This window comes from Salpingoeca rosetta (genome assembly GCF_000188695.1).
Source record: "Salpingoeca rosetta unplaced genomic scaffold supercont1.23, whole genome shotgun sequence".
Classification (NCBI taxonomy): Eukaryota; class Choanoflagellata; order Craspedida; family Salpingoecidae; genus Salpingoeca; species Salpingoeca rosetta.
The window spans coordinates 361,750-379,858 of NW_004754911.1; the positions used below are offsets into that span (position 1 = coordinate 361,750).

General features: G+C 58.1%; 4 protein-coding genes across 4 annotated transcripts in view; 3 read left to right on the plus strand and 1 right to left on the minus strand.

Annotated features, from left to right (window-relative positions):
* Positions 1–6,883, plus strand: part of PTSG_08353 (uncharacterized protein) — a gene marked incomplete at its 3' end in the record, with an annotated part of 9,392 nt that extends 2,509 nt beyond the window's left edge. Inside the window, exons 1-13 of the mRNA XM_004990546.1 lie at positions 1–533; positions 862–1,377; positions 1,497–1,734; positions 2,190–2,911; positions 2,990–3,531; positions 3,830–4,116; positions 4,341–4,423; positions 4,647–4,754; positions 5,127–5,319; positions 5,616–5,708; positions 5,841–5,977; positions 6,335–6,430; positions 6,695–6,883. The exon at positions 1–533 is cut by the window's left edge and continues 2,509 nt beyond it. Coding sequence (XP_004990603.1) covers positions 1–533; positions 862–1,377; positions 1,497–1,734; positions 2,190–2,911; positions 2,990–3,531; positions 3,830–4,116; positions 4,341–4,423; positions 4,647–4,754; positions 5,127–5,319; positions 5,616–5,708; positions 5,841–5,977; positions 6,335–6,430; positions 6,695–6,883 — 3,737 coding nt within the window. The remainder of the gene's footprint in view (positions 534–861; positions 1,378–1,496; positions 1,735–2,189; positions 2,912–2,989; positions 3,532–3,829; positions 4,117–4,340; positions 4,424–4,646; positions 4,755–5,126; positions 5,320–5,615; positions 5,709–5,840; positions 5,978–6,334; positions 6,431–6,694) is intronic.
* Positions 6,884–7,329: 446 nt separating this feature from the next.
* On the plus strand, positions 7,330–10,711 carry PTSG_08354 (uncharacterized protein). Its single transcript, XM_004990547.1, has 3 exons — positions 7,330–7,565; positions 7,828–9,601; positions 9,647–10,711. Exons 2-3 carry the CDS (start codon positions 7,871–7,873, stop codon positions 9,809–9,811), a joined length of 1,896 nt encoding a protein of 631 aa, XP_004990604.1. The 5' UTR covers positions 7,330–7,565; positions 7,828–7,870; the 3' UTR covers positions 9,812–10,711.
* A 413-nt stretch (positions 10,712–11,124) lies between these two features.
* Positions 11,125–16,517, plus strand: PTSG_08355 (TKL/ARK protein kinase; the record flags this gene model as incomplete). The annotated part of the gene is made up of 3 exons (XM_004990548.1): positions 11,125–11,570; positions 11,941–12,211; positions 12,573–16,517. Coding segments are annotated over 3 exons (4,451 nt in total), but the record flags the coding sequence as incomplete, so codon positions are not given.
* Positions 16,451–18,072, minus strand: PTSG_08356 (oxidoreductase). The gene has a single exon (XM_004990549.1). It carries the CDS (start codon positions 17,929–17,931, stop codon positions 16,954–16,956), a length of 978 nt encoding a protein of 325 aa, XP_004990606.1. The 5' UTR covers positions 17,932–18,072; the 3' UTR covers positions 16,451–16,953.
* Between the last annotated feature and the right edge of the window lie 37 nt (positions 18,073–18,109).

Consider the following 18,109-nt stretch of genomic DNA (forward strand, 5'->3'; position numbering starts at 1 on the left):
GCTCGGCGCTCATCTTGAGCGTTGCCCTCTACTTCCTCACGACGTACCTGGGCGTGGCTGCGCTCTGTGGGCTGGGTATGTTTGTCGTCACGTGGCCTGTGGCCTCCCTCGTCGCACGCGTGGTCAAGCGACATAGCGCGTCCGTGCAGCAGCTACGCGACAAGCGCGCACGCATGTTGCAGTCTGCGCTGGGCATGATGCGAGTGATCAAGGCGTACTGCTGGGAGACGTGGGTCTCCCAAACGGTGACGCGCGTGCGGGATCGCGAAGTGGCGTTTCAGAAGCGCAAACAGCTCGCCGCTGCTGTCCTCAACTTTGTCGTCGTGAGCGGTCGCACCCTGGCGCCCTGCCTCAGCTTCCTTGCCTTTGCGTTCCTCAACAAAGACACTGCGCTGCAGGCGTCAACGGCGTTTGCCTGCCTCACCTGGTACAACTTGCTGCGCCGGCCCATGGCCTTTCTCCCCAACGCCATCACCAACACCATGGACGTCGTCGTCAGCTGGCGTCGCATCGCCTCCGTCCTCAGCCACCCAGTGCGTTTGCGTTTGCGTTTGCTTTGTTTGTGCGTGTGTGTGCGTGTGTGTGTGTGTGTGTGTGTGTGTGTGCGTTGCGTTGTGTGTGTGTGTGTGTGTGTGCGAATGTGCAAGAGCGTGCGAGAGTGTGTGCGTGTGTGCAACGAGCACGACACTGAGTATTGTGCACCGTGCATTAGACCTTATGTTGCGCCTTGGTGACACGCGCCTGTGACGTAATCTCCATTGCTCCTAGTGCTTTGCACACAAACTCACATCTGGTTCCTGGTGCTGCAACCCCTTCTCGTTTCCACCATGCACCCCTCGCTCTGCTCACCACCACGTGCAGACACACGAGGACCTGGCGATGCGGCCCGGGCGTCGCACGCGTGCTGGCCAGCGACCACCATCGCCTCTCCGCCGGCAGCAGCGCAGTATCCTGCCACCACCACCAACAACAACAACGACAACGACGACAACGACAACAACACGCTTGCAGCAGCAGCACCGACAGCCAATGCAGCCACGACAACAGCAACAACCACACGGCAGCAGCTACGGTAGCAATGCTGCTACTACCCTTGTGAGTGATGACAGCAATGGTGGTGGTGGTGGTGGTGACGAAATGACGCCAACGCGAGGTGCCACTGTCTCCAACAACAGCCCCAGTGACAGGATCCGTGACCACGACCACCGCCATCGCTATCACCGCCACCGCCGCCGTCGGCAGCAGCAGCAGCAGCAGCAGCAGCAGCAGGTGTCGCTCCTGCCGCGAACAGGGCCGTGTTTGGTCCTCGACAGCATCACGGCATCATGGTCCGCACAGCCAACAGCTGACTCCGTCCTGCAGCACGTGTCGATGGAGGTAGCAGCGCACGTTGTGTTTTGTTTTGCATGCATGCATGCACGCATATGTGTTTTGTACTTCCTTCATTCGCGGTGGTATTCGCGCTCACCATATTTTGTTGTTGTTGTTGTCTACAGGTGTACGCTGGCGAGCTGGTTGTGATTACGGGCCCTCTTGGTGGTGGAAAGTCGTCCATTCTCGCCGCCGTGACGCAAGATTTGTTTATCCGGACAGGCCGCGTGCACGTGCGCGGAAAAGTTGCTGTTGTCCCGCAACAGCCCTGGCTGCAATCCGTCTCAATCCGTGACAACATTGTGTTTGGGCAATCCTTCCGCCACGGGTGGTACCAGCAGGTCATCGCAGCATGTGGGCTCGGTAAACACCTTGGATCTCTCGCGTGAACTTGCACGTCTGTGCAGTATTGTTTTGTGCTTGTGGCCTTGAACGGTTGGCGCGCGCGTGTGTGTATGTATGTATGTATGTATGTATGTATGTATGTATGTATGTATGTATGTATGTATGTATGTATGTATGTATGTATGTATGTATGTATGTATGTATGTGCGTGTGTGTATGTGTGTATGTATGTGTATGTATGTGAGTGTGTGTGTATGTGTAAGTCTGTGTTGAAGATTTGTGTGCGCTATGCAATGGCCACGATGCATGTATGCGCTCTTGGTGCGGTTGCTGGCAATGCCTTGCTCCAGTCTCACACCCCACGTTCCTCACGACACCAACCCTACCCTTTCTCCCCAAACAACCCGCTCCCTTTTCACCCTCTTCTCCTCCCCCGCTTCCCCCCGCCAAAAAAAAAAAATTACGCTGCGTAGCGGGTGACCTGGCCTCACTGCCGCAGGGCGATGCGACGGTGCTAGAGGACGACGGCTCCAACATCAGCGGTGGGCAGCGACAACGTGTTGCCCTCGCGCGTGCCGTGTACGCACGGCCCGACATTGTGCTGTTGGATGATGTCCTTGCGAGCTTGGATGCAGCAACAAGCACCTACATCTTTGAGCGGTGCCTGTGCGGACTGCTGAAGAAGGCAACCCGCATTCTCATCACACACAACCCAGCCATCATCACCAGCGAGCATGTGAGCCGTGTGTTTACGGTTGCGCAGGGCCGCTGCTTTGCCACCACTCCAGCAGCAGCAACCATTTCCACCCTTGGTGCTGCATTGACAGCGGACCCCATGCATCAAGCGCAGACCGTTTCGTCCGTTGAGCACGTGCTCTCGACTTCCCCATCCTTCTCAACAACACCCACGGCAACAACAAGCGAGGCGCCCATGTCCTCTGCAGCTGTGCTTGCACGCACCCTGCAAACACCGGTACCGTCCATCGTGGTACATGACAGCACGGTTGCCACAAACAACAGCCTCACCAGCAACGCCAACAGTAGCAGCAGCAACAGCAGCCACCACGCGACCCGACCACAAAGCACAACACCATCTCGCTACAGCTCGCAGCACAGCGGCCACCCGTCACTGTCACGGCCCAGCAGCAGCAGCACACGCGTGTCCGAGACCATTTCACGGTCCCGAAGCAGCACGGTGCTGAATGTGGAGTCGCTTGAAGCGTTTGAACTCATTGACGCTGCCGGCATCCCTGATGACTTTGATGGAGATGAGGGCGTTGGTGGCGGTGCCGTGTCCTGGCCAGCCATCAAAGAGTACCTGCGTGGGTTCGGGTCACCGGCGTACGTGTGTGCGCTTGTGGCCGCCATGCTTTGCTTTCCTGCGTCCAACGTGGTCAACAACTGGTGGCTGTCCGTCTGGGTGAACGACGACAGCAGCACGCACTCGGGGTCCTTCTACGTGTACGTTTATCTTGGCATCGGGGCAGCGACGTCGTTGGTCACGCTCACACGCAACTGGCTGTTTGTGATTGGCGTTGTTCATGCAGCCAAGCAGCTGCACGCGCACCTGCTCAGCTCTGTACTTGCGCTGCCGTGCTCGTTCTTCGACACACGGCCGTTGAGCCGCGTGCTGAACCGCTTTGTCAAGGACATGGCGACGGTTGACGAGAGCATTCCGTCTGTTCTCAATTACCTCACGCAGACGTCGCTGACACTCGTCGCTACCTTGATCATCGTGGCGTGGGTCACCCCGTATGTGCTCGTTGCGCTTGTTGTCATCGTCGTTCCGACGTTTGTAATCGCCCAGTACTTTCGGTGAGCCGGCCTTGATGCACCACGCTTGGCGTGCAGGGTGTGTGTGTGTGTGTGTGTGTGTGTGTGTGTGTGTGTGTGTGTGTGTGCGTGCATGTGTGTGTGTGTATGAATGAACCATGATGTGCTGTGGGTGTTTGCGTTCAAAGTGCGTTTCGGTACATGTTCTTATCAAGCAGCTCACTGCCACCACACCTGCCACCTTCACTGCCACCATCACTTCCACCACACTTGCCACCACTTTCCACATCACACCTGCCACGACCCCCTCAAATCACTGCAACCGCAATCACGGCGTCAGCTGGTCTGCGCGCGACCTTCGACGAATGCAGAGCGCGGCACGCTCGCCGCTGCTCACGTTTTTGCACGAGTGCATCACAGGCATCACAGTTGTGCGCACACACCACCAGCGATCTCGCTTCATGCGCCGCTTCTTCGTGCTGCTTGATGACATCAACAAGTACGCATGGCACAGCCTGGCCGCAACGCAATGGGTGACGGTGTGGCTGGAGTTTATCGGCGCCATCATTGTTCTCGCTTGCTCTGTCTTGACAGTTTACGGCCAGCGCTCCGGATTCATCACCTCAGGTAAGCAGGTGCCACGTGCACATATGCATGTGGTGTGTGCGCATGGTGTGTGTATGGTGTGTGTGTGTGCATGATCGCGTTTGCTTGTGTGATTGCACATTCACATTAGACGTTGTGTGTACGTTGTGTGCTTCTGTGTGATGTGTTCGTGTTGTTGACAGCCTTTGCTCGTTGACTCAAAGCTCAACCATTTCTTCTGCACCATCAATGCATACCACAAACAGGCCAAGCGGGACTTGCATTGACCTATGTGGTACAGCTCCCAGGGATGATTGGCTGGTTTCTCAAGGAGACTTCTCAGGCAGAGGTACGGCAGAAAACCCAACACACACGGGCTCAGCAGTTCGTGTGTATACTCGTTGTGTGTGTGTGTGTGTGTGTGTGTGTGTGTGTCTGTGGACGCTTGTGGGTGTTGTTTGCGGGGTAACCTTGGTCCCGATCATCTATTCGTGTGCAATACACGCGCATGCGATCTCTCATACACACACTCACACTCACACTCACACTCACACTCACACTCACACTTGCAGGTGGAAGCTGTTGCCATTGAGCGGTGCTTCGAGTACGCGCACAACGCAACGTCAGATGTGTGGACCGTGCCTGATGATGACGATGATGACGATGACGATGATACCGCAGTGCTGGCTGGTGCATGTGCATTTGGTGATGACGGTGATGATGGCAACCGCCGCGTTCGTGATGGCCTCAATCGAACGACTGCAACCTCATCTTCATCTTCATCCTCATCAACATCAGCACCACAATCATCAACACGCATCGTGAAACCCCACATCGCTGATATCAACACCGAAGGCGCTGTGATGGTGAGTGGCAAGAGCGGTCCCCCGCGTCTCATTCTCAATGTATTTGCTTGCGTACGTGTGCATGTGTATGAAGACTTTGATCGCGGTACCAGATGTGTCCTGCCTCACATCTTCGTGGCTTCTTGCCCTGCGTGCTCGCGCGGATGTGTGTATGTGTGTGTGTGCGTGTGTGTGTGTGCGTTTCAGATGAAGAATGTGACGCTGAGCTATGCGCCCCAAGCCCAGCCTGTGCTGCGTGGTGTGTCCTGCTTCATTCCCGCTGGCTCAAAAGTCGCCGTTGTTGGCCCGAGCGGCGCTGGCAAATCAACGCTTTTTCTCGCCCTCCTGCGCATGTACCCATTTGCCGGCAAAATCACCATCTCAGGCATCGACATTGCAGGTGCGTCGGAGAGACGATGTGTGTGGGGGGGTTATAGTCGTGTGTGTGTGTGTGTGTGTGTGTGTGTGTGTGTGTGTGTGTGTGTGTGTGCGTGTGTGTGTGTGTTATAGTCGTGTGCATCTGTTTACCTGTGCGAATGCACTCGCTAAGATGGATCGCGTGAAAGCACGGACCCACCTATCTCACCAACACCTCCCAACAATTTACACACACATTCACACACACGCGCACGCACAAACAAACAAACACACACGCACACGCACACGCACACATAATCTCACGTCACACAACCTCAGACGTGACTGTTGCTGAGCTGCGGTCGGGCTTGGTGACGCTGGTGCCGCAAGTACCATCACTCTTTGGTGACACCATCCGTGAGACCATTGCGGGTCCAGCATCAGAGGTACCGCCCCCAGCGCGGCACAGCCCACGTCGTCGCCGCAACCGTGGTCGTGGTGATGGTGGCGCGGGAGTCCTGATCACCGACTGGAGAGACGCGGTTGAGAGTTGCGACATTGGAGACGACACGGCATGTGGGGCTGCAGACGCGGCGGTGTGGAAAGTGCTGGAGGCAGTGGGACTGAAGGCGTTTGTGGCGGCGCTGCCACTGGGGCTGGACACACCAATGGCGGGAGGGGATGACGACAACAGCGACGATGTTGAAGATAGCGGCAATGTTGGTGGTGGCGCTGAGGCGAAGGGTAGATGTAGGTTTGGTGGCGGGTGTGGTTGGCTGAAGGCAGAGAGAAGCCGCATAAGCGGGACAGTTGAGGTGATGCATGGAAATAGCAACGATAACAGACACGTAGTCGAGGAACACAGCGGTATTCAGGCAAGCGACGAAGAAGATGAAAGCGACTCTGAACGTACACCATTGTTGGACGCACATGTGCGACAACAACAACAACAACAACAACAACAACAACAACAACAACAACAACAACCATTGCAAGGGGCGTTGTCGCATTCGTATGATCATGGTGGTCCAGTGCCTGTGACGATGAGCGCGGGGCAGCGACAGCTGCTGTCGCTTGCACGCGCCTTGTTTCGGCCAACACCTGTCCTGTTGTGCGACGAAATCACATCCAGCGTGGACGCCGAGACCGACAATGTCAGTAGATAGCACACATGGATATGTTTGGTTACATTTTGTGTATGTGCATGTGTGCTTGTGTTTGTGTGAGTGAGTGTGCGTGCATGAGAGTGTTGGTGAGAGTGAGAGGGACTACCCAATTCAGGTGTCGTTGATGGAGATGTTTTCTTGTTTGTCATTAACGCTGTGAGCTCATCCTGCCTTGTTTTGCTGTTGCCTTGCTCACTCGCACACATGCACACACGCACGCACGCGCGCACACACATACACATCGCACTGTAGGCGATCCATGACATTATATTGTCTCTGGACAACACGGTGTTCTCGATTTGTCACCGCCTAGCCCACGTTTCCCGCTTTGATCTTGTGATGGTGATGCAAGGGGGAGAGCTGGTAGATGTGCGTGCCCCGTCTGAGTTTGGGGCAACCTCCTTGTTTCAACACCTCGTGCGGCAGTCACAGCTAGCATGACAGGCACATCGTGTGATTGCAGCAGTCAGATGGGCACCGTGGTGACCACACTTTCGCTTTTTTTTGTCCATTGGTATCTGAAATAAACGAGTTACGGTGTGGCTGCGTAAGAGTAAGAGAGAGAGTGTGTGTGTGTGTGTGTCTGTCTCTCTCTCTCTCTCTCTCTCTCTCTCTCTCTCTCTCTCTCTCTCTCTCTCTCTCTCTCTCTCTCTGTGTGTGTGTGTGTGTGTGTTGTTGTGTGTGTGTGTGTGTTGTGTGTGTGTGTGTGTGTGTGTGTGTGTGTGTGTGCGTACGTGGATATGTCCGGGTTGTGTCGAGAGGACACGGTTACACGGAAAATTAGTTGTAAATGTGCAGAATCTTCGACCACCATCAACCAGGATGACGTCACGACACGCCCACGCGACAGCTGACATGACTCGTACTTGTGTGTGTATGCACTTGCGCACAGGTGGGATCTTTCGCGTCGACAAGTCGACATGTCGACAGATGGACCAGCTCCTTTGCTACTGCTTTGCTGCCGCCTTTTCTCCAGTCGACATGTCGACACGTGCACCTGCACATTTGCTGTCACCCCAGCTTCCCCGCCCCCTCGACAGCCAACACACACAGAGCAAAGATTTCTTTTCAAACACTCATGATGATGGTCACCAACGCACACAGTGCTTTCGCGACAGCAGTGGTGCGGTGTTCTACTTGTGTTTGTGTGCTTAAGGTTGTGAACATGCGTGCGTGGCGGCGTTCTTGCGCTCGTATTTACGCTTGCGTTGATGTTGGTTGTAAGATTGTGGTGTGTGTGTGTGTGTGTGCGTGTGTGCATGTATGTGTGCGTTGGCTTTGCCATCGACAATGCCAGCGCATTAGTGTGACGCCAACCAGTGAGTTTGTCTCATTTTCGCGTCCCCGGCTCTGTTTGAACATCCCGTGCAATTGTAACTGACCAGAAGAACGCAGCTTTCCGCAAGGCCAGGCCGCACCAAGACCAAGATGGACCATGTCAGGCAGCCCGCGTCCACGGATGACTGGGACGCTGATGGTACGGAGACAGGCCCCGTCGACTACGCCTATGACCCCACCGCCACGTGGGGCCAGGGCATGCAGACGTCCGCTGCTCAGCCTTCGTCGCAGTCGACGCCGTGGTCAGTCGACGCTCCGCCTGCGTACTCCCAAGCGCAACCACCGCCGCAGCAGCAGCGGCAGCACCACCACCACCACCACCACCACCACCACCAACGGCAGCAACAGCACGCGGCCAGAGCGTCCTCAGCCTCGTACAGTCCCAGGGCCTTGATTCCAAACGCACCCCTCTTTTCCCGTCAAGACCTCCAGCGACATCATCATCAGCAGCAGCAGCAGAAGCTCTCCGTCCTGCACGAGCATCTCTCATTGTCTATCAAGGCAACCACGGTCAAGGCCACCAAGGCCACCATTCGAGTGCCGCTTGTCGCAGCGCGCATCATCACCTACCACGAGTCCCTGCTCCAGAAGTTCCAGCTGCTCACCAACATCACGTACATCACGTGCTGCTCGAATCTGAACAGCGGCGACAACCTGGCGGAGCTCCTCGTCAGGGGCACCAAGGACAGCGTGCAGCATGCGCGCGACGCCCTGCAGCGCCTGGCAGACTCGGTCAAGCTCGAGGACTTGCCCGCCGCGCCGGCCCAGGTCGACGCGCGCTCCTCTGTGCCGCCGTCAGCCAGCGCCCCGAGCGGCCACAGTGCCCTGCAGAAGGAGGACCGGTATGGCCGCGCCGGCTCCGATTGGCGTGCCCGCCACCCCTCGCCTGAGGCAGACTACGCCGCGCCCCAGGGGGACCAGTCGCTCCGCGTCGGCCTCCGCACGAGCCCGCACATGGCTGGCCGGGTCGCGTCTGCCCCGCCCCACAGCCTTGCGTACGTGTTTGTGGACAACAGCAACGTCTTCATCGGGGCCCAGCTTGAAAGCAGCGTGCGCGACCTCGCCGTCCGCGTCAACATCCGCAGCCTGTGTGGGATTATCGAGGACAACATGCCCTGCGCCTTCCGCGCCGTCGCCGGCACAAACCCGCACTCGGGGCGCATCTGGCACGAGTGGGAGAACAACCACTACTGCACGCTGCTGGACCGCAGCGACGCTTCCATGCACAACGTCATTGCAGCCAAGATTGTCGAGGTGGCCAACTCGGGCGCCAACCCGCAAACGCTGGTGCTGGTCACGGGTGACGGCAACGAGGTGGAGGGCAACGAGTCCTTCCCGCGCCTGGCCGAACGCGCCATCCAGCACGGCTGGCGCGTGCGCGTGTGGTCGTGGGAGCAGAGCCTCTCCGGCAAGTTCCGCGACCTCAAGGAGCGCTTCAGGGCAAACATCACCATCCACTTCCTGGACCCCTTCAGGGAACGCATCATCTTCAAGGCCGGTCAAGGATCGCGCAGCGTGTCCTCTGGGCCGACTTCGACGTCCCCGGTCACGAGGGCCCCTGCTGGTGACGCCATGCCGCACCGTGGATCCGGTCATCGGCCTTCCTCTGAGCCTGTTGGTAGCCGTGACGTCGACGCAGATCCGTACATGTTGGCTGCGCAGTTCCACCAGCTCCGCTTCAACGGCTTCCCGCCACACGCCAACGCAGGCATGATGCAGGGCGCCCCGCCGCCGCGGCACCAACCGCAGCCGCAGCGATACCACCAGCCGCAGCCGCAGCGATACCACCAGCCGCAGCCGCAGCGATACCAGCAGTACCAGGCACCAGCTCAGTACCACCACCACCAGCAGCAGTACCAGTACCAGGCACCAGCTCAGTACCAGCAGCAGCAGCAACAGTACCAGCAGCAGCAGTACCAGCAGGAGTGCCAGACACCGGCTCAGCAGCAGCGTCCGGCCTCCCCCACTGCAGAGGCCATTCAGACCCAGCTGTACTCGATCATGGATGGAGACGAGCAGCCCAAGCACTGACCGCAAAGGTTTGGTTGGTAAGCGGTGACCTCGTTTTGCACTCGACTGGTACTCTGCTTGCTGCCTTTGTTTTGGTGTTGCTGCTCCTCTCTTTCTCTCGCGTGCACTGTGTTGTCTGTTTGTCATGGGTGATGATGACATGGATCTCTGCATGTCAGTCTCAGTCTGCAATCCTGTCCTACTCACTCCTTCCACTTCCTACCTGCTACTTCATGGTGCAGGTCTCACCACACTCTCACACCTTTTCCACCACACGCACAGATCATTCACACACATACTCGTACTCCCTTAACTGTACTCACTCGACTTGACAGCCAACTCTCTTGCTGTACTTCTTCATCCAATACCACTTGCTACCAGAACTACAGGTGTTCTCCTCCACTTGATCACAGGATTGCAGGCGCCCGTGCAACCTCCGACCAAACGCACGCGCTTTCTCCTCCCTTCTTTGCTCCTTTCCTTTCTCTCTTCCCCTCCTCTCCCTCCTTTCACGCCATTCTCTCCTTTTCTTTCTCCCCCCCTTCCTCCACTTCTCCCAGCTCCCCTCCTCTTCCATCCTCCCGTCTTTCCTTTCCTTTCTCCATTTCCCTTCCCTCGTCCCGTTGGGCTTCCCGCTTCGTTCGGGTTTTCAGTGCAGTGCGACATGAAATGACCTTGTCATGATGCACGCCTGCACGCTTCCAAACTCCACTCCACTCCTCCCATTTACGTTCGTGTTGCGTCCTTGTTGTGTGTTCTGTCGTCATGTGCTTGTAAGTGTGAGCTACTTTGCCGTTAAGAGTGTCCACATTGCTTAATCATTCGTATGAGCATTTTGGGCGCTGACCGCCTAATCGATGCCTTCGCTTCCGCTTTGATCGGCCCGAAGTGATTGATTTGGAGTAAATCGCTAAGTAGCCATCTTTTTGCAAGTTGTGTATGGTAGGAGAGATGGAGGGACTGAGGGGTGGGTGGAAGGAGATGGACAGTAGGACAGTAGGCTAGTAGGGACAGTGGAGGTGGAGGGGGGGGGGGACGGATTTCGCGAGCTACATCACCAGAACACACACACACACTATGGAAGACACTGACAGACACGCACGCACAGACACACACACAGACACAGACACACAGACACGCACGCACAGACACACAGACACAGGCACAGACACACAGACACAGACACACAGACACAGACACACAGACACAGACACACAGACACATGAGCACAGACACATGAAGACATGAGCACATGTGCACGTGTGGACCTGGACAGTCAACAACTCAAACACACACAGTGGAACGAATGACGTCAGCGAACACAACAGAAATTTCAATGATATCATTGTTCAACGGTCGCGAGGTTCAGCCAATGAACATGCACCGACGCATCGCATCATCACCAACCATGGTTCAGGCAATCATCAGGCGTGTGCCCCTCGCAGTGGTGCTGGTGGTACTGGTGCTCTTGCAGACCGCTTTCTTGCTGGTTTGCCGCGGTCAAGAAGTGAGCAGAAACACGTTCGAGATCATCGAGTACGACACGCCATATCCACATCCATCACAACTATGGCAAGCGACGTTGCTGCGACACCCCACGCCAGAAGACAGCGACATCCCCGACGCCGAGATTGGCACCATGATGCGCGTTCGCACAGCCCCGCATGGAAAGCGCACGGAGGAAGTGGTGGTGCTGTTTGGCGGCGAAACCTTGGGTCTCTCCTCCGGCAATGTCACCCTGAACACCGACACCTGGCTTTACCGCACCTATCAACCACAGGTGTGACCAACGAGATCATCCGGTTGTGCGCGGGTTTCAGACCGGGAAGTGGATTTGTCTGCGACATGTGCTCTATGGCTCATAATCGCTTGTGAAGTGATGTGACATGACACGTTTCTTACACACACACACACACATACACGCACACGCACTCACATACGCACACGCACACGCACTTACATACGCACACACCCACGCACACACCCACGCACACACACACACATACACATACGCACACACACACACACACACACACACACACACACACACACACACACACGCACATACGCACGCACGCACACATACACACGCACGCACGCACACACACACACACACACACACACACACACACACACACGCGACGTTGTAGTACTGGCTGCGATGCAATCCCGAGGTGGTGCCACAGCCTCGCCTCGGACACAACATGTTCAGGCTGCCTGCCAGCGACATTGAGGACGCTGCATACCTTTTTGGTGGCACAGACCGCCATGAGTACTTTAACGACATCTGGACACTGCGGCTGTCGGGGATGACTTGCACGTGGACACAGCTCCACCCCAGCAACCAAGGACCATCACCCCGCACCTTTGCAGCATCAACGCACGTCAAAGTCGGCAACCACTATCTCATGCTGATTTGGGGTACGTTGTTTCATATGGCACCATATGGCACATGCGCGCTCGCTGCTGCTTTTCTGTTGCCTTTGCCTTTGTGGTGCTCTCTCCATTCCCTCATCCAACGTCACACACATGCGCGCGCACACGCACACATGCGCACACGCACACATGCGCACACGCACACATGCGCACACGCACATAACCACACAAACACACAACCACACACACACACACACACACACACACACAACCACGTGCGCACACACAACTGCACACACAACCACGCATACCCTCACGAACCTATCCACACACACATCCACACACACACACACCTGTTCGCGCGCTCATGTGTGTGTGTGCGTGTTGCCACCTGACTGCTTGGCAGGCGGGTGTGTGTTGCTTGAGCCTGATAGCACCAATCGCTGCAAGACGGGGGTCGCCGATAGCGACACCATCCACATGCTCAACATGACCTCGCTGCAATGGGACCGCATTACGCTGGCGCATCACACCATTGTCAGCCCGCGCACGCTGTCTGTGCTGGCGCGCTTTGAAGACCACCCGGAGACGGTGTACCTGTTTGGTGGGACCACCATTGGCCGCAGCGAGGCAAACTGCGACCTGTACCGCATCGACATCGACTACACCGCGCGCGCGGGGGATGTGCAGCGTGTGTGGAGCAACGACATGTGTGCAAACGAGTACAAGTGGTTGCAGTTTGAGGCGCGGTTTGCGGTCATTTCCGTGGAGGATTCGTTCTTCTTCCTCGGCGCAGCCACCACGGAGCTTGCGCACGGCACGCTTGCCTCGCTCGCGTTCCGCCCGCGCGACAATTTCACGACGACGGTGGCCAGCGATGTCATGGCCGAGCGGTTCTGGCCAGTCTCCTTTGGGCACCTCGACGTGGCACCGGGGTCTTTTGCCTTTGCCAGCCCGAGCGAGCGCGGGTTTGGGTTTGCAGTCGGCCTGATGCAAGACCAGTTCTCCGGCACGGGCGCCATTCTGTGGCAGTACAGCCCCTTTTGGCGAAACGACAAGCCGTATCTGCAGTGGCACCCGGAGCTCGTGTTCAAGCGGCCCTTCCCGCGCAGGGGGCACACGGCAAGCACGCCCTCCGTGGGCACAGGCATGTTCACGTTTGGCGGCATTCTTGGCCGTGTCACCTCGTACCTGTGGACACTGGGCCCACTCGAAGGGGGTGTGGCGGAGTGGCGGTACGTGTGGACCCCCAAGAACATTCCCCCGCGCTACGGCCACGCCATGCTGCCGCTGGGAGACGGCCACCGCCTGGTGCTGGGCGGCTGGGACGCAGCCCTCAACTGCCACGCCGACGCGTGGCTGCTGTGGGTGGACATGTCCAGGGAGACGCACGCGTTCAACGCCACGCGCGTGGGGATCTCAACACCGGGGAACCAACCGGCGTGGGCCGGCGCTGGCGGCATGGCGTACTCGTGCCCCATCGCCACCCCCGAGCACACGCGGTGCTTCCTGTTTGGCGGCGCCTGTCGTGACAGCACCAGCAACAACCTTTACCAGCTTGATTACCGGCCCAACCCAAAGCCGTCATCACCGACACCAGCACCGTCGTCATCGTCTGCAGGGGCAGTGGCCATGCCAGAATTGCTGCTGACAATGGTGGACGGAGGCGGTGAGGTGCCAACGAGCAGGGCAGGGGACAACAGCACGAGTACTGGTGGCGGTGATGGTGATACTGCAGCAGGTGGTATCGTCAGTGGAGGTGGAGATGTTGGTGGTGGTGATGGCGATGATGGTGACACACATCGCCCGCTGCCACGACAGGATGCGTTTCTGTTCAGTGGGGACGGCGAGATAGTGACGCTGTTTGGCGGGCTGGCAGTCCAGCTTGCCCCAGGCCAGCGCACCCTTGGCGATGTGTGGGAGTACAGCGTAGCGGAGGGCAAGTGGAGCCAGCTGTATGCAGGCTACCCAAACACCAACATAAGCAGCACCAGTAGCAGCACCAGTGGCAGCAACAGCAGTGGCGACAGTGGGGACAGCGCACAGAGAGCAGCAAGTGCAGGCACAGATGCACAGCCATCCAAAGCTGGCCACCATGGTGGCAAAGAAGCAGGGCAAACACGGCAAGCATCGCCCACACACGCACGTGTGCTGACCCGCGTGCCACCAGCGCGGTACCGCGGGTGCTCGCTGCGCGCTTCTGACTCGAAGTGGCTCATCTTTGGCGGACGCAACAACACCCCATATGGGGACCTGTGGGAGTACGATGCAGTACAACACGCTTTCACGGAGCTCAAGCTGCATGCTGGCGACAACGCGCTGAAGGACTACCACGTGCTTCGCTGGGGTGCGGCGTGCGTGATGCACGATGACTTGCTGCTGGCGCATGGCGGGCTGGGGGTGTTTGACCTGTTTGAATCCACGCTGCGGCTGCGTCCTGCATGCAACGACCTGCAAGGGCTGCCAGCGGGCACCACCTTCCTCAATGGCACGTGCCACGTGTGTCCCATTGGCACTTACTTTGACCACGACGAGCCCACGTGCCAGCGCTGCCCTGAGGGCACGACGACGGAGGAGGCAGGCAGCAAGACCTGCGACGTTTGTGTGCCCGGCTACTGCCGCTTTGGCCACACGTGCGTGATTGAGAACAGGGCGCCCAAGTGCCACTGCCGCGCCGGGTACTCTGGCGAGCGGTGTCAGCTCATCATCCCACTGTATGTCTCGCTTGGCCTGTTCTTTGGGCTGGGCACGGTTGCGCTGGTGGTGTGGCTGGCGCGGCGACAGCGGCGGGCGCGGCACACGGCGGAGCTGAAAGAGAAGCTTCTGTCGCACGCCACAGACCAGCTGCGGGAGAAGGACATGGAGCTACAGGAGCTTGCGCGCGTGTTTGTGATTGACCCGACGGAGCTTGTGCTGATGGAGGCGTTGGACAAGGACTGCCCTGGGGCGACGGGCGATGTGTGGAAGGGGCAGTACAAGAACCAGGTGGTGGCGGTGAAGCGGCTCAAGGCCGCGCTGGTGGAGATGGACGAAAGCATGATCGACATGTTTGAGCGTGAGGTGCGCGTGATGCGGGGCCTGCGCCACAAGAACATTGTGCTGTTCTACGGTGCGGGCATGTTCGAGCAGCAGCCGTTCCTGGTCATGGAATACTGCCCACGCGGCTCCCTGCACAGCGTACTTGCAGCAGCAGCAGCAGCAGCAGCAGCAGTTGGGGAAGGAGGAGGGGCAGGACGAGGTATCGATGGGCGCACGGGCAGCCTTGATCGTGGGTGGAATGTCATTGCCAGTGCGAGTGGAGACGGCCATGTGCATGGCGGTGATAACAGCAGCAACGACAGCAGCGGCAACGGTGGTAACGGCAGCAGCAGCCAGGACAGGCTGTCGTGGCGTCAGCGGTATCAGTTTTTGATTGACACGGCAGAGGGGATGGCTTATCTGCACTCGCTGCGGCCGCCTCGCATCCACCGCGATCTCAAGAGCATGAACGTGCTGGTGGCGGAGGACTGGACGTGCCTCATTGCGGACTTTGGAACCGCAACGCTCCTGCGCCGCATGCAGCAGGCTGCAACCAGCACCGCCACCGCGGTGGGCGGTGCTGGTGGCGTGTATGGCGGTGGCGAGCAACACATTCCTCACAGCAACAACAATAGTAACAGCAACAGCAGCAGTTGGGGCGGGGTGACGATGGCAAATGAAGAGAAGCAGCGCAGTAGCAGTGTTGTTTCGACGGAATTTGCTGCGTTGCAGACAACAGGCACGGGTACGCTGCAGTGGAGCGCACCAGAGCTGTTGCTTGGCCAGCCATACACATCTGCCGTGGACGTGTATTCGTTTGGCATTCTCGGGTCGGAGGTGGTCACGTTGCGGTTACCGTTTGTGCACTTGAGACACTCGTGGGACATTCGCAAGGCCGTGCTCAGTGGCCAGCGACCAGACCTGGGCGACAGCGGTAGTGATGGCGGTGATGGCGGTGATGGCGGCGGCAGTGTTAGTGGTGGTGCCGGTCGTGACGGCAGTGCGTGTCCTGGCGCGTTGGCTCAGCTGCTGCGGGAGTGTTGGAGCGAGGATCCAAAAGCACGCCCCTCGTTCACTGCCATCATCGATCGGCTCAAGGCTGCACAGGCTCGGCTTCGATGACCATGGTGTAGTGACTGTGATGGTAGAGATGATGGTGGGTGAGGGCGTGTATGTTGTGCAAAACTGACTTTGTGTGTGTGTGTGTGTGTGTGTGTGCGTGTGTGTGTGTGTGTGTGTGTGTGTACGTGCGTGCCTGTTGTTTGATGACGTAAGATGGCGAGTGTACTCTTGGTGAAAATGTAATCAATGGTACAACGACGTGCGAGGGGTACGGAGAGGGCAAGGCAGCAACAGTGCAGTAGAACACACAAACAAAACAAACAAAGCAGAGTGGATACAGCATACACAGATGATTGGAGCGCAAGACGTAACAGCACGCACACGGCACATACACGTGTACAACAGCTCCACCCACGACACATACACGTGCACACGTGCACACATGCACGCAACTTCCACACACATTGGTAGAGACGTGGCCTGGATAAATGCACAAAGCAAGGTACAACCCACATGCACACAACGCAGCAGAAGCACACAAGCAGCTCAGACACATACACAGAGCGCCCAGACAGCTTGTGAACAGGGTGTATGATGGTGATATCAACAACAGTCGACATAGCTGGCTTGCAATGAGCCTGTGCCTGCGCACAGGTCTGCCTGGTTGCTTGCGGTGCCTGGCTGCCCGGCTGCCTGCCTGTGCTGCTCTAGTTGGTGCCCTTGGCGGTCTTGGAGGCGGCGCCGCTGATGGACGCGTCGTTGGCAAGCACAATGTCGCCCAGGCGATCCGGCAGAAGCCAGTTGATCAGGGCGGCAATCTTGGCGGGGATGCCGTACGTGTTGGCGACGATGTAGCGCGTCTCCGGGGTGCGGCTCGTGAGCGCGTGTGTGATGGCCTTGGTGGTGACCTCGGGCCCATCGGCAAGCGCCTCGCCCTTGAGACGCTTCTCCTCAAAGTCGGCGAAGAACCACGCGTACGTGTCCTGCATCTCCCGCGAGACCCAGCGCGTGGCGGCGGCCTCGCCCGTGGACTTGGAGGCAATGGCGGTTGAGACGTATGCCGGCTCAACAATGGACACGCTGACGCCAAAGGGGGCCATCTCGCGGCGGAGGGCGTCGTTCAGGCCCTCCAGGCCAAACTTGGTGGCGCTGTAGCTGGCTGAGCCCGGCATGGCAATGAAACCGGCCAGGGAGCCGACGTTGACGATGCGACCTTTGTTCTCGCGGATCATGGGCAGGAACGCCTGGGTCACGGAGACGACGCCAAAGACATTCACCTCGAACATGGAGCGGATGCGGTCGAGATCGTGGGCCTCCAAGGGGACGCGCGCGGAGATGCCGGCGTTGTTGACGAGGCCGATGAGCTTGTGGCCGCCCTTCTTGATGGTGTCGACGGCGCTGGCGATCTGATCGGGCTTCGTCACGTCCATGACGATGGGGATCAGCGTGTTGACGCCCTCTTTCTTCAGGCTGTCGACGTCGGCCTGCTTGCGGACGGTGGCGTACACGGTGTACCCTTTCTTGGCCAGCTCCACAGCCGCATGGCGCCCAATGCCCGTGGATGTGCCAGTGATCAAGATGGCCCCGCTGTCATGCACGGGGAAGTACTTGACAGGAAACACAAACAGCAGGTACAGCAGCACCGCAAGGATGCCCATCAGCACTCCAGGCTTGCACAACGACATGATGATGGGGGTGTTTGTGATGTGTGTGTGTGGGAGGGGGGGATGGGGAGCGGGGGTTAGCGGTTAGCTGTGGCGGTCAGCGGTGGCGGTCAGCAGTGTCGTGGCGTTCAGTCGATCGACAAGACAATTGGCTGGTTGTGGAAAAGTATAAAAGATATTGCGAATATTCACACCCGGA

Coding starts and splice junctions, on each gene's coding strand:
- PTSG_08354 (XM_004990547.1), top strand. CDS start 7,871: ATGGACCATGTCAGGCAGCCCGCGTCCACGGATGACTGGGACGCTGAT. Junction 9,602..9,646: donor AGCGATACCAGCAGTACCAG/GCACCAGCTCAG, acceptor TACCAGTACCAG/GCACCAGCTCAGTACCAGCA.
- PTSG_08356 (XM_004990549.1), bottom strand. CDS start 17,931: ATGTCGTTGTGCAAGCCTGGAGTGCTGATGGGCATCCTTGCGGTGCTG.